Source organism: Microcaecilia unicolor, chromosome 8, assembly GCF_901765095.1.
Source record: "Microcaecilia unicolor chromosome 8, aMicUni1.1, whole genome shotgun sequence".
Taxonomy (NCBI): domain Eukaryota; kingdom Metazoa; phylum Chordata; class Amphibia; order Gymnophiona; family Siphonopidae; genus Microcaecilia; species Microcaecilia unicolor.
Window position 1 is genome coordinate 232228603 of NC_044038.1, and position 16493 is coordinate 232245095.

At 44.1% G+C, this 16493-nt stretch overlaps 1 protein-coding gene across 1 annotated transcript in view; it reads right to left on the reverse strand.

Annotated features, from left to right (window-relative positions):
• Positions 1-16493, reverse strand: part of CDK5RAP1 (CDK5 regulatory subunit associated protein 1) — a 63711-nt gene that overhangs the window by 23669 nt on the left and 23549 nt on the right. Inside the window, 4 exon segments of the mRNA XM_030211185.1 lie at positions 2509-2606; positions 6655-6885; positions 8683-8803; positions 10914-11124. Of these exon segments, the coding sequence (XP_030067045.1) occupies positions 2509-2606; positions 6655-6885; positions 8683-8803; positions 10914-11124 (661 nt within the window).

Below are 16493 nucleotides of genomic sequence, written 5' to 3' on the forward strand. Positions count from 1 at the left end.
TTGTCTCCCCATAACTCTTCATAATGTAACCCATAATCGTACTGTAACAAATTGTATCTCCATCATTCACAATGTATTGTAAGCCACACTGAGCCCGCAAATAGGTGGGAAAATGTGGGATACAAATGCAATAAATAAATAAATAAATAAATAAATATGTGATGATTTTTTTTTTAATTCCTTGCTGGTAGGTCTATGAGGTCTAACATATAAACCGGGGCCTCGCCACGGACAATTTTATGAATATCTGCTCTGGGACTGGTCAGTGCATATTTAACTGGGCAGGAGCCTCTCTGGCCTGGTTAAATCTTTTCCAATATTTCCCCCTTAAAATCTGAATCACAGATTCCAAAAAGGGGTTACTCAAGAGCCTGCAAAGAAAGTTGAGAGAGAGTGTGCTGGTTGGTTACTTCTGTGGACCACTGCCTCTCCCCGTCTTACACAGCTTGCAAAATTCAACCCCACTAGTAGCCACAACTGGACAATGGATAGCAATGCAGGATGCCTTTGCCACTGTCAGCTATAGACGCCTTATTCTTCTCCTCAACGGAATGCCATACAGTGCCACTGCTAAATCAGGAACAGAGTCCAAATAAATGCAAATACACCCCATGATTTTGTGGGGTCTACCTCTCGACAGTGGGGGGGGGGGGGGGGGGGAATTTACCACCTCTTCCACATGAATTAAAAAAAACGTTAGACTATGAAAGCAGCAGAACCTGGTTCCAGAGGTCGCTACTCACCAGCAGATCACACCTACTACATGTACATCTGCAAATGAGTTACTTTACAAGGCTGAACTTTTGGATTCAATTCTTTCAGTGGTTCTGGAACCCCCTAGACATAGGCGGTCGGTGGCCCAACTGTTTGGGGAGGCTAAAGGGGGTGGAGATAGGGATGGGGCCAGGGGTGGAGCTTAAATCCATAACTGTCTGATAACACACAGAAAAAAAATAAATAAAAATAAAAGTCACAATACTTTTATTAAATTTAGATATTAAATATGTATCATATGTCAAAGAATAAAGTGATTGCTCAAAGCATATACTAACCATAATCGCTCAACTGCAAAACACTATGCACATCTTTGTGCAAAAACACACTCAGAACTTTACTGTACCAAAAATATTACACTGGGCAGAACCTAATACACCATTAGGGGCTTATAGCCCATTTAGTTATGTTTAAACAAAAGAGATCTGCATTAAAAAAATATTTATTTTTATTTTGACCTATAAAACCACTTGTCCCTGAAACATGCCTAAAAACAGAATAATCCAGTTGTGTATCTAAAATACAAATTCCTACAAATGAGATGACATTAAAATGTGATTCCATGTGCCCCAGCTTTAGCCTTGTTACGATCAACAATCAAGAACAACCTGGATGCAGCAGCTCAAAAGTTTGTTTGTTTTGTTTGGGCTGAAGGCAGTGAGGATGTCATGCTGGGGAAACACATTAACCAAATTGGCTTCCTTGTTTACTTACTGGGCTACAAAGGCTCACTTCCACTCGTTTTGGGAGTCTTGCATCTTTCTCCCTGTTTCTTCTGCTGCCTGCTGTCTCGCACTGAAGAGTTCTGCCTCGGCACCGGCAATTCAGAGACTCAGACTGAGTCAGCCTTCTGCCAACGTTGGGGCTTCTCCTCAGGGGCGTCCAGGACTCTAACCTAACTTCCTCTTTTCTGCAGAGCTGGGAGGGAGTGAGACATGCCTGAAGAGAAAGCCCCGATGCTGGCAGAAGGCTGACTCTGAATTGCCAGTGCCGAGGCAGAACTCTTCAGTGCAGTAAAAATGACAATGGAGACGGCCGGCAGCAGAAGAAACACAAGATGGTCAGGGTTGGGCTGGGGAGGCTTAGCCTCCCCAAGCCTCTTATACGGGGCGCCTATGCCCCTAGACATTCTGGTTTTCAGGATGCCTCTCATGAATATTGATCTCAAAATTATTAACAACTGTATATGCATTAAAAATTAGTTTCCTTTATTAGTTCAATTAAATAATACCTGAAATTTTTCACCAAATATATCACAGTTGTTAATTTTGAGATTATATTGACACAACTAGTTATTGAATGTGAACCTTGAGTTTTATGTGTGGTAATGAATATTGATGAGATATTTGCATACCCTATGCTCGTTCTTAGGCACATGTTTCGTGCATATTCATTAGGGGATATCCTGAAAACCACATGGGTTGGGCGGGGGGGCTGAAGGATAGGTTTGGGAATCATTGTATGTGGATACCAATACAGAACTGAAAATGAAAGGCATGGTTAGAAAGCAAAATGTTGATTATATGCTTATAGAAATATTTACTTGGCTGCCACCTATAAAACAATAAAACAACTCTCTAATAACTACAGTGCTAATCCCCTCTTTATTATCTCCCATACTATATGCTTTTTCAATAAAACATCACATTACAGACTGTATTATGGTTTTCTTGTTAACTTTATCCGCAAAAGGTACAGAATGGCTCACTGGAGAATGAACAAGGCTGCACTCACCCACGTCTCATGGCTTGCAGCATACGACTGCTTCCGCTCTGGGCTGGCAGATGGACCTGTTTGCAGATGTTGTGCCTTTCCCGGATTAACTGGAGGACCTGACCAGATCAAACATCAGATTTAAAAAAAAAAAAAAAAAAACTTTTACTGCGCTGCAAAATATTACTGCCTTCTAACAGACATTTTACTTTTGCATATTGAATGCAATTTCCTACCAGGTCACTATTTTTAGTTTTATAACGACTTATAGATGAACGTGTGTCTTTATAAAATGCTATGGGAAAACCAGCAGAAATTCACACCTAGATAGTAAATGCGGACATCTGTGCCTGCTTCAAATCAGTCAAAAGTTCAAAGCGTAAAACATGATACTACTTTAAGTCCATTAACTCCGCCCCTGAACACGCCTACACACAGACCACATAGAAGTGCATGCCTTCATGTCTCCAGGTGTACTTTTACACGTTAACATACGTGGAGGGGCATTTTCGATATGACGTCTAAGTCCGATTTTGGACGTTTTGCAAAAAACGTCCAAAACTGAATAGCAAAGAAGGGCATTTTCAAAAAAAGAAAAAGGTCTATCTTTTGTTTTCGAAAATAGAAGGTTTTGTGAGTTGGACGTTTTAGTTTTTGGTCCATTTTCCGAAAAAAAAAAAAAAAAAAGTCCAAGTGCAACAAAATCATGCCATTGGGATGTAGGAGGAGCCAGCATTTTTAGTAGACTGGTCCCCCTGACATCCCAGGAAAGCAAAAGGGCACCCTAGGGGGCACTGCAGAGGACTTCATAAAATGCTCCCAGGTACACAACTCACCATTGCTCCCTTACCTTGTGTGCTGAGCCCCCCCAAAACCCACTACCCCTAACTGTGCATTATGGGTCCTGCAGCACTGATTTCAACAGATAGAATCATGGACTACAAGTCCCACACTGCTTTGGGATATAAGTTTAGGAGTGTGGTAGCCGTGTTAGTCCACTTTTAAGGTTATCAATAGAAATCAAACAAAATAAAACATGGAAAAGAAAATAAGATGATACCTTTTTTATTGGACATAACTTAATACATTTCTTGATTAGCTTTCGAAGGTTGCCCTTCTTCGTCAGATCGGAAATAAGCAAATGTGCTAGCTGACAGTGTATATAAGTGAAAACATTCAAGCATTACTATGACAGTCTGACAGGGTGGCATAAAGGGATCTTTCACTTGCTCATCTTCCAATGTGGTATATATCATTCAGTGTAAAAAATGTAACGAAGGATGCTATATTGGAGAAACAGGCCAGATGCTTAAGACAAGATTCAATTTACATAGACATCATATGAACAATACTGGTGCCAGCAGGGTTCCCACACCTGTTGGTCAACATTTTACAGGACCAGGACACTGTACCAGTGACTTCACAGTGAGAATCCTGAAAGGTAACTTTAAAACCATACAAGAACGTAAGACCTTTGAAGTCAGAATGATTGAATATTTTAACACCCAACAGAAAGGACTTAACAAGGATCTGGGGTTCCTAGCCCATTATAAACCATAAAGCTGTATGTCTCTGTTGATCACCCCAACCCTCACCTATTCACACCCATCCTGTTAGAATATCAATGATATGCTTTGATGTCCCCATGGTATGCATGGGGACATCAAAGCATATCATTGATATTCTAACAGGATACCTCCTACCCACCCCCATCCTCCCACCCTGTCAGACTGTCATAGTAATGCTTGAATGTTTTCACTTATATACACTGTCAGCTAGCACATTTGCTTATTTCCGATCTGAGGAAGAAGGGCAACCTTCAAAAGCTAATCAAGAAATGTATTAAGTTATGTCCAATAAAAAAGGTATCATCTTATTTTCTTTTCCATGTTTTATTTTGTTTGATTTCTATTGATAAGGATATAAGTTTAAAACCAGGACCAGACAAGAAGGTCTCCCTCCTGGAATGGGTAACTTGGCAGCTCTGCCACTCTAGCACACAGGCGGGATCATATGCACACTTTGACCATTCTTGGCAGGGAAGCTTGTAGCTCTTTCCCCAGATACCCTTGGTCTCCTCCCTTCTCAGTCTCCTTCATATTCAGTCATCCGCCTCTTAATAAATCACCCTGACTGTGGTACAAGGGATATTTAAGAACTATTCCAGAACTCATTCATACCCATTCCCCGATTTGTGCCTTTTCACAACGTTTACCAGGTCCTCGGTGTTCATGGTTGAGTTTTTGTTTTGAAATGCATTCAGTAGCCAGCAGAGGGCGCCAGCAGGAACTACTGAATTATCCTGTCATGAGGTGAATCAGTACAATTTAGCACAGATGGAGCTAGTTCACTTGGAGGTGTATTTTTGAAGCACTTAGACTTACAAAGTTCCATAGTATTTGTAAGTCTAAGTGCTTTGAAAATGAGCCCCTTGGGGGTCCTTTAACTAAGGTGCACTGAAAAATGGCCTGCGGTAGACGTGTGTTCTGGGCACCCGCAGAATTATTTTTCAGCGCACCTACAAAAAAAAAAAAATGCCTTTTTTAAACATTTTTGCCGAAAACGGACGTGTGGTAAAAATGAAAATTGCAGCGCGTCAATTTTGGCTCCGAGACCTTACCGCAAGCCACTGACCTAGCGGTAAAGTCTCACGCGGTAACTGGGCGGGTAATGGTCTACGCGCATCAAATGCCACTTGACGCGCGTAAGAAAACAAAAAATATTTTTCAGACGCACACCAAAATTGAAATTACCACAAGGGCCACGCGGTAACTGCAATTTGACACACATTGGGCGCGCATAGGCGCCTAAGCAGCTTAGCAAAAGGGCCCCTCGGTATGTGGTTTTGAAAGCAACAAGTTACACCAGTGCTTAAGTGTTTATGATTAATAAAGAACTATGCAAGGCTTGTTTCTCTTTCATTTTCTGAATACATTTCAATATATTTTTGCTCTTGTGCAGTAGGTGCTGTGGATACATGGAACAAACACGTCTTAATGGATTTTGCTTTCAGGTTACAAGGGGGTGTAGACCTTCTATAGTCACTATATAGCTGACAGTAGTGGAGGTCTCGGTGCCTTGTGCTACTGAGCATTACAAGAAAAATTAAATCTGGATCCCAAGACTACCTTTCAATATGCCCCGGAAACATATGGCACAATTATGACCTGACTCAGTAATATCCCAAAAAATAGCAAGGCAGACGATCTGCAAAGTCTAACTTGGATACAAACAAAGCAGAACAGTAAATGGCTCAGGGGCGTAGCCAGACCTCGGCGGGAGGGGGGGCACTGTTTAGCCGCCTCCCCCCGCCGCCACTTTGGACCCCCCCCCCCCCGCCATCTCCAAAACCCTCCCCTGTCGCCGCTACCAGGTACCCTCGCCAGCCAGGTACCCTCGCCAGCCGAAGAGTCTTCTTCAACGCCGGTCAACTCTGGCGCCTTCGCTGTGTGATGATCTGTTTCGAACTCCTGACGTCCTGCACCGTGCACGTCCTGTATGTAGCCCCGTGCAGGACATAAGGCGTCAGAAACAGATTATCACACAATGAAGGTGCCAGAGTCGACCGGCGCTGAAGACTCTTCGGCTAGCGTGGACCCCCGCCAGCAAACAAGGTACCTGATGCGGCAGCAAGGCGGGTGGTGGCCGGGGGAGGGGGTCAAATGTAGAGGGGGCCAGGGCTTAATCTGTGGGGGCCCATGCCCCTGTGGCCCCACGTAGCTACGCCCCTGGCTCAAATAAAAGTTTATTATAAGTTAAGTGCCTTGATCTCCTTTGTTTGACTCCATAATATTCATTCTGGCCTCCACCACAATTTAGAGCTTTAAAATCAGTGCTTTATAACACAAAGAACTGTTTGCGTAAAGTCCCACAACAAAACGTTACTGGATGACTCTAAAAACAGAGAAGTCAATGACAAAGTCTCACTAACCTCCTTCAAAAGTTGCTGAGAAATACAGAATAAAATCTACCTGCAGGAAGCATTAATTTATCACTTAATTAATGCTACCTGAAGGCAAGATTCTATTCTGTATTTCTCACCAACATTCAACATCAGGAAAATCCCATACAGCTTCATTTGGAGACTGAGAATGCGTCACTTAAATTCATAACAACTTCTTTAGGATCTAGCCCTGAGATTTTCAGGCTCAGGAGTACAGAACTAACCTCATCCGGAAAATCTTTGGGGTGCGGAGAAGTGAAGCGGATTCTCATCTCGGGGTCGACTCTGGAGACCTGGTCTAGAAGATGTCCAAAACGCAGTCCCCCTCGCTTGGCTTTGTAGATGGTGCTGAAGCCGCGGCTCAGGCGAGTGTCCTCTGCTGTGCTGAACTGAGCCTCAGAGGTGTCCTGGTAGCTGTTTACGTTCTGGCCCAGAAGAGTCACCTCTTTCACGCCCTAAAGATTACAAGAAATAACAAGATTAACCCAGCAACCTATAAACCACTCTTTAAAGAAATAATGGTGATTTTTTTTTTTTTAAGAGAAAGCAAATGCAAGCCTGAATATAGTATTTTAAAAAATAAGATGTTCATTTTATATGATTATACTATCCAAGTCAGTGAATCTACTATTAAACACTTCTATAGCGCTACTAGACTTAAGCAGAAACATGGCACCATGTCGGTCTAACCGGGTCTCCGTTATGTGTACTGAAGTGAATGAGTAACTGAGTTACAAAAAAGCTAAGTAAACGTTAAATAATTAAAATATTGAAAAAAGTCTAAACAAAAAAAACCTGTTTTTGAAAAAACTGAAAAAGAGGATCGATGAGGATTACGTCACTACCCCCAAGATATGCTTGGCTCATTTTTAGCCATAACAGGGGTAGATACGCGGATCTGAGGATCCTATAAAAGGTATTATACTAGACTATTAAGAATGTGAGTGTATATAGAGTTATGTCTGAAGCTGAGTACATTGTGAGCATATATGTTTTAGCTCCCTTCAGTTAATAGAAGTATTGCCTGGTGATTACACACTTGAAATGTAGCATTCACAGCTTCAAAGATTTGCTTATTGTCATTAGCAAGTGTGTCAAAGTAACTGAGTAACTTTATACAGGGGAAGGAACCATCTGGGAGGACCTGAACTGCTTCTGTACACAAACTAATACCTAATGGTTAGTGGGCTGAAAACCAGGGGAACAAGGTTCGATTCCCACCGAGGCTCCTTGTGACCCCGGGCAAGCTACTTAACTCTCCATTTCCCCACTACAGACACAGAACGCTATCTGTATTGCTGTAGATTGTGTGGATTAGTGGTTAGGGTGATGGACTTTGTTCCTGGGCAACTGAGGAACTGAGTTCGATTCCCACTTCAGGCACAGGCAGCTCCTTGTGACTCTGGGCAAGTCACTTAACCCTCCATTGCCACATGTAAGCCGCATTGAGCCTGCCATGAGTGGGAAAGCGCGGGGTACAAATGTAACAAAAATAAAATAGATACTATTGGAGATTCTACATGGAATGTTGCTACTATTGGAGATTCTACATGGAACGTTGCTATTCCACTAGCAACATTCCATGTAGAAGGCTGCGCAGGCTTCTGTTTCTGTGAGTCTGCAGGACGTCAGACTCACAGAAGCAGAAGCCTGCGCGGCCACACTGGTGATCTGCAAGGGCCGACTTCTACATGGAATGTTGCTAGTGGAATAGCAACATTCCATGTAGAATCTCAAATAGTAGCAACAGTGGAGGAGTGGCCTAGTGGTTAGGGTGGTGGACTCTGGACCTGGGGAACTGAGGAACTGAGTTCGATTCCCACTTCAGGCACAGGCAGCTCCTTGTGACTCTGGGCAAGTCACTTAACCCTCCATTGCCCCATGTAAGCCGCATTGAGCCTGCCATGAGTGGGAAAGCGCAGGGTACAAATGTAACAAAAAAAAATCTAATATGTAAACCATTTTGGGTGTACGACAGAAAAGCTGTAAACCAAGAATCTAATGAACAAAGAGTCAACATGAAGAAACGATGATGTTCTACCAGACTCTGAAACCCAAGACCTGCATATGTGATGAGAAGTGGACCATGCTGCAACTTTCTGGCCTGGTGCGGGATCTTGTCGAGTCTAAACTCTTAAATGTAGGGCGTGTACTCATCAGTTGAAATAAATACAAACTACGGTGGCTGGACACAAGCAGAAAGAGAGCAGGAACTGCAGTAAAAGGGAAGTGAAAAGACACGCTCAAGTCACCTGATCTGCAAGCATCCTGACTTCCTGCAGAATGGAGGCGATGGGACGACTCCTCTCCCGGCCACGGGTGAACGGAACGATGCAGTAACTGCACATGTTGTCACAGCCACGCGTAATGGAGCTGGAATGCAAGCAACCTGTCACAGCTAAAAAAATTCATGACAATGGCACCTGAGTTCCAACGTAAGACCGGCAGGATCGTGAAAGCGTTTGGTTAAGGGATGCCCAGTCTGCTTGGAATTTCATTGGCTGATGCATGCAGTCTTTATTTCCCAAAAAGTGGCTCATTTCATCAAACTGATTCAGGACACATGCAATGTTTAATCTGCATTTTAGCAGAAAAATATCCAAACCTTATCAGGTCACTAATTCCTAATCAGTAAATTAATTCTGAAGTCAAAAGTTATGAATTAAATTATAAAAATTGCTCCATCTAGCCCACTAACCTGTTTCTAATAGTAGACAAGCCAGGTCACAAGTATTTGGCAGAATCCCTAAAAACAGGGAAATCCCACGCTACCTACCCCCAGGATAAGCAGTGGCTTTCCTTAGGTCTAACTTAACAATGGTTTATGGACTTTACCTCCAGGAATTTGTCCAAACCTTATTTTTTACACCCTGCTACATTAACTGTTTTTACCACATCCTCCAGCAATGAGTTTTGGAGCTTATCTATGTATTTAGTGAAAAAAAAAAATAATTTTCTCTCATTTGTTTTAAAAGTATTACTATTTAACATCAGGGTGTGTCCACTAGACTTAGTACCTTTTAGAAAGCTAGTTCAGAACTGACGGGTTTTGCACCTCAGCCATGCACATGAAGACAGAGAACGAAGTCTAGTAAACGTTACCCTACACTGCTCTTCAGTTTTCTCTACCTCCAGCAGATGGTGATGGGACATATACTGTGCAGCTGAGGACTGGATTTGGTGGCTTCACTCGGGCCCAGTTAGAGAACTGGCAACACAGTTGAGCCTAGGCATCAAAATGGGGGGGGGGGGGTAACAAAGGTCCTACTAGGATCAGCCTCTTGCTAGAGGGATATCTATCTGCTATCACCCACAGTCATACTTAATCATTTTCTTTCCTTAAGTCCTATCACACCAGTCCAGTGTCTTATTTTCTACAACAGATATTCTAGACACATCTGCAACATGATTGTGGAATTACTGGGGGGGTTCTGTTAAGGTATCCCCTCCCCCACAGAGGTTTAGAAAATGTTACTATTGTTCCAGTTGCTTTTCTACAGAAAAATAGAAAAGCAGTAGCTGAATAATCTAATATAATAATTCGCACCTCCGACGTTCTGAAGCTGACTCCGTGGCAGCATGGCAGTGAAGCCGTGTAGTGTTCGCAGGGTTCATAATCGCACTCCGGATCACTGCCCCGCCCTCGAGGGAACCCTCTGCACTTACTTCGGTTTTCACTTCTGTCTCTCAGCTCTGGTCCCACCCATGCGGAACCAGGAAATGAGGGCGGGACCAGAGCTGAGAGACAGAGAAGGGAAAACTGAAGTGCCGAGCCTGCACGCTTTTTACCGCTGCTGCCAGCCGCCGTAACCCCGACGAGGTAAGTCAGGATGACTTTTAAAATTCAGAGGGAGGGGGCCTGGAACTGGAAGGGCGGGAGGGACGACCCTGGAACTGGGAGGGAGGGGGGACCCTGGAATTGGGGGGGGAGGGGGGGAAACGCTGGAACTTCCCTTAAAAACATTAATGGCAGAAGGTGATTACCTTGCTAGCGCCCGTTTCATTTAAATGAGAAATGGGCTTTTTTTTTTTTACTAGGGTCATATAAATGGTACAACTCAAAGGTACTTTGTTCTCCGTTTTCATTTGCTGGCTGAGGGGGCAAAACCTGTTTGTTCTGGACTGGTCAGGAAGGAAAGAAAATTAGCAAGTAAGTCCAAATTTTCCCTGTATGGTTTTGGCATTAAAATTTATTAAAACACTCTTCTAAAAGAAAAATTTGCCTGTTAAATTTGCCTTCTAATTTTCTGAGGGGTGGGTAAAAGGGTTGTAAGTAACATTCCTCCAAGCAAGCTGAGACTACTTTTGCCTCCGTTTCTAGCTCATGTCAAGCACTATGGCTTATCTGAACATCCAGCAAATGTTAGAAACAAAAACTTTGCATGCACAATTTTTCAGCTCCGTAGATCCGACATCACAAAAGAAACTGAAGTGGCTCCTTAATAGACGATACTGTCTGATTGCTGAAGTTAAAGCAACTCACACAAATGCCGTCACTCTATTTGAACTTGTATGGACGGGCATAATGTCTGCATAAGTCTCCTCTAGGGAAAGCAAGACATTGGCAGCCTGCTGACCAGATTCAGCTACGGCCAACAGCCGAGGGAGATCACGGTAAGCATCAGGGCCTGCTACAACATCCACCAGCTTTTCCCTGTCCAGGATCTCCTTCTTCAGCCTCTCCGCCATGCAACCTAGAGTAAATGCAACCAGACCATAAACACAATTGACCCTGCATTATCATAACAAATTAACAAAAAAAAATAAAAAAGCATAATCTAACTACACAGTCAATTAGGTCCTCCCTCTTCTCTTTCCGCTCTCCCATCTATCTTGCCCTCTCTTCCCTTTCTCTCCCTCCAGGTATACACCCCCTCTCTCCTGCTCCATTCTTCCTGGCATTCACTCGTTCACAATTTCCCTGGGTCGCACTCTGCTCCGTCTTGGCACCCCCCTCCCCTCCCCCGACTTGATTATTAAACAGCACAAAAAAAATTGCACTGTGACATGAGATATTTAAATAGTAGGCACCACTTTTCTGCTTGATAGATACGAAGTCTTTGGGCAGCATAAGGGGGGGGGGGCTCGGCAGTTCATTCGAAAGGCGGGAATTATAGGGAAGAAGCTTATTATGGAGGCGTGGATGCAGGAGGAACCGCCGGACTGTTGGCACTGGAGGAACCGCACACATGAGCTGAGGATGCAGGAACGTAGGATGGTGGGATGCTCCCCTAGAAGACGGAAAGCGTTTTTGAGGATTTGGGAGCAGTGTATTCAATCTCTGTCAGCCAAAGCTCGCAGCTTCATTTTGAATCGCATTTTAAGTTGTTTTTTTTTTCTCTCTCAACTTTGTCTTATTTATCCTTTGTGGTTCGGGGGGAGGGGGAGGGAGGGTAGATTGGGAAGATAAGGTTTGGGGGCTTGTGGGGTGAAGTACCTGTCAGGGAAGTTTGTCTTAATGGGGGAGGGGTAGGTTGGGCATGTCACAGTTTTAAGTGATAAAAGGTGATATTCAGGGGGTATGGGGTATGTATTCTTAATTATTCACATGTAAGTTTATATTTGTCTGTACCCCATGTATGTATAAATGTTTCTTGAAAGGGGTGGGGAGGGAGGGGGAGGGGGGGTTGTCTGGGGAGAAAACCGAAAACTATTTGACGTCAGAAGAAACACCGACAGTTGTCTGTTGTACTAGTTCTGTTATTGATGTGCTGTTATTGACTGAACATAGTAACATAGTAGTTGACGGCAGAAAAAGACCTGCACAGTCCATCCAGTCTGCCCAACAAGATAACTCATATTTGCTGCTTTTTGTGTATACCCTACTTTGATTTGTACCTGTCCTCTTCAGGGCACAGACCGTATAAGTCTGCCCAGCACTATCCCCGCCTCCCAACCACCAGCCCCGCCTCCCAACCACCGGCTCTGACACAGACCGTATAAGTCTGCCCAGCACTATCCCCGCCTCCCAACCACCAGCCCCACCTCCCACCCACCGGCTCTGACACAGACCGTATAAGTCTGCCCAGCACTATCCCCGCCTCCCAACCACCAGCCCCACCTCCCACCCACCGGCTCTGGCACAGGCAGACCATATAAGTCTGCCCAGCACTATCCTCACCTCCCCAGCCCCGCCTCCCAACCCCGGCTCTGGCACAGACCGTACAAGTCTGTCCTGCCTCCCAACCCCGGCTCTGGCACAGGTGATGAAAGCATTTTATTCTGTATGTTAAGTCAATAAACAGATTTAAACATAAATATTAGGCACCACTGACTAATGCCCTCTTAACGTTGAATGATAACCACTCCTAAAGAATCATTCTCGGATCTGCAACCTAAACGTATGCCGCCCGACATTTAGTGCTCTTTAACTGGTCGGAATGGTCGCTGACCGGTTAAACAGTGCTTAACTGGTTATCCACAAAATATACAGCGGGGATACTTGGCTACCCCCACTGAATACTCCCGGTTAGCGGCTAGCGAACAGCCAGTTATTCAGTTATATCGTGTGATCTAACCAGCTATCCGCTGATTTTTAAAGTGGGTTTAGCGGCCGTCTTTGGCCGCATAAAACCTTGGTATATCTTTGGCCAGTTTGAGGATAACCAGCTACGTCTGAATATCAACTTAAACTGGTTATTTTCAAACTGGCCAAAAAAACTCTGAATATTCAATGCCGGTCTCCGGAAACGACCCGGCACTGAATATCCAGGCTCGAAGGAGACAGCTGTATCGCAAACCTGATACAGTCAATGGCACTAAGTCACACAGACTATTGTAATGGAATCCATGCAGGATGTAAAGAACAAATTATAAAGAAACTTCAGACCGCCCAAAACACAGCAGCTAGGCTTATATTTAGGAAAAAAAAACGCGTTTTCACAGCGCCAAACCACTCCGAGAAAACTTGCACTGGCTTCCAATTAAGGAACGTATCGCTTTCAAAATCTGCACGACAGTTCACAAAATCATCTATGGCGAAGCACCGAAGTACATGACAGACCTCATCGACCTGCCAACCAGAAACACCATAAAATCAGCACGATCATACCTAAACCCCCACTACCCAAGCAACAAAGGACTCAAATACAAATCCACTTACGCATCTAGCTTTTCCTACTTAAGCGCACAACTATGGAACGCACTACCAAAAGTAGTAAAAACTACGTTCGATCACCTAAATTTCCGGAAAGTACTAAAGACAGACCTGTTCAGAAAAGCATACTCCACCGACCCAACATAAAAAACCTGGATACCTGCGACACAATGTAACCAAAGACCGTAATGGACATATCCCAACTCTTCCTCTCCTTATCTAAGTTCCTCCAATTACATTTACCATATATGTAACCCATTCTACCACAATTTCACCTTGTATTGTTCAAACCTGTATTTGTTCATACCGGAATCGGCTAACGTCATTTACGGTACTATGTAAACCACATTGAGCCTGCAAAAAGGTGGGAAAACGTGGGACACAAATGTAACCAATAATAATAATAATAATAACAACAACAACAACTCCCACGGTCTGAATATCGGCCTGATTTTCTTAATTTTTTTTTTTTATGAGAAGATCACATTGAAGTGTGCCTCCTTTTGTACATGAATACATACCGCCCGATATTCAGCGCTATTTAACCGGTCAGAACGGCTGCTGAATGGTTAAATAACGATTAACTGGTTATCCGCCGATATTCAAAGAGGACAAAAAAAAAACAAAACCTCTCTGTCCTACAAAACACCTCACTTCTCTTCAAATAACAGCACAATGCTCTCCGATTCTCCAAGCAATATAGAGAATCCGGAATCACCTGGCGAGAAAAGGCTGGAAGGGCCACAGCCCGATTGAGGTGAAATGAAGATACAACCATCAGCAAAAAGGATGGAACTAGCCGAAGAACTACCTTCTCCTTAAAGAAAGAGAAGAAAGGGTTCTCGTCAAGAAAAGAGCCTGAAGCTCTGAAATATGCAGAGCCAAAGTGATCGCTACCAAGAAGACCACCTTCAAACAGAGATCCTTGAAGGACGCAGAATGCAAAGGCTCAAAAGAACGCCCTAGACAGGGCTTCTGGACACCAGGTTCAAATTCCACAGGGGACCAATTGTTTTAAAAGGAGGTTTCAAGCAGTTCATCCTTTGGGAAAAAAAAAAAGCAGGAAACATTCAAATAGAGAGCCAAAGATTTGCCCTTCACTGGGCCCAGAAGGAGACGACAAGGCCATCAACTGAACTCTCAAGGAGCAGAAACAGACCTTTCTCCATTCCGGCTTGAAGAAAATGTAAGATCACTGCTACTGAGGCCCAGAGGGGGTCACATGATGGTTAGAGCCTGAGCGGACGTCTGTTGGCTCAGCTCCTCTCCCCTTTTCTCAATAGCACGTCTTTTTCGTTGATTTTCCGCGCTGCAAAGAATCTAAGTTGTGCGTGAGGAGTGCGGCAAGGCTAAGTTGTGCATGAGGAGTGCGGCAAGGCTGGAACTGACGATTACGATAGCGGAGGAGAGGGGATGCCGGTGAAATCGCTGCGCCACGGATGAGACAAGTCGAACGTGGCTGTAAAAAAAAATGGCGTCGCCGGCCTCTACCTCCACTCCAGCTTCCTCGCCGAGGATCCCTCTGGCATCGACGGGACTGCAGGAGGACACAGTGCATGTGTCCATGCGAAATTTGTCCCAGCTACTGGATGATAAACTGGCTAAACTCCATGAGGGAGTGGAGGAAATTAAAGAAAGCGTGGCGGGGGCATGCGGTGCGGATCCAACACGCGGAGGAGCGCATCTCGGTGCATGAAGGTTTATTAACAGCAGCCGAAGCCCGGATAGGAGTACTGGAGTCCCAGGTTCAAACTTTAATTGAGAGAGTAGAAGATCAAGATAACAGGGGACACAGAAACAATTTGCGCATCATAGGGGTCCCTGAAAGCGTGCCAGAGAGTGAGTTACGAGAGTTGGCGGAGAGCTGGATCCCGAAGGCCCTGGGGCTACCCCTGGAGCTAGGCCGTGTGCTCGTAGAACGGGTGCACAGAATCAGAGTACGCAGAGAGGAATCTGGAAAGGCGAGACCAGTTATTGCTAGATATCTAAATTATGCAATAAAAGCTAAGATACTGGAGTTATTTAAAAAAAACGTGTGATGGGAGTATAAGGGAGCCCGGCTGTTATTATTCCAAGGCTACTGAGGCCCAGAGGGGAACGATGCCCGTTTCTACACTAGTCTTCAAAGATTTGCCTAACTTGGACATACACCACCAATGTGAATCACTTCCAGGAACACAGCAAGATGGAAATCACTCCTTAAGAATACCCTTTCCACTTCAGCCTCGCCCGCTCAATAACCAGGCCATAAGCAAGAAGCAAGCCACATCCAGCATCCAAACAGGCCCCTGAAGTGTTGGAATGTAATTGTATTTTACATGCATTGCCTGTCACCTATTATTTCTCTGTGATTACTCTGTGACCTCTGATGTGAATTACTTAGAGAGGTCACACAGCTATGCAACTTCCTGTGGGGGTTAGACACAGCAGATGCAGCACATGGAGCACATGGAGCTCATGATCTCTCCTAACCTGAGAGGATCTATGGTGGTGTGAGCATCCATTACCATCTAAGCACATGGAAGGAGCTGATAATACAAATGTATAGTAATATGTATATATAAGCCTGTCTGATTATAATCTAACTACAAACTGTGAGTAAACAGATGTTTTGTTACTTCAACTTTAAAGTGACTCAGCAGTGAATTATTCAGGGGTGAATGAGAGAGAGATGAAGAAAGAAATTAACATTTCTAAAGCTGAAGCTGTGTGTACTAAAATCTGCTAATTATTTACTACAAATAATCCAACAAAAGGGTTATGGGCCCAGGGCTCAGGAATTGAAAAAGAAGAGAAATATTACCAGGCAGAAAAAAAGGCCACATTTTTCTCTTAAGTTTTAAAGGAAAGATTCAGTCTGTCTCTCTCTCCCCCCACACAGCAGACAGAAGGCTAAGAAAATGGCTGAGGGAAGAAATTCACCATTGTTCTATTCTCTCAAGGTGCCTAAATTAACTGAGTTTAATT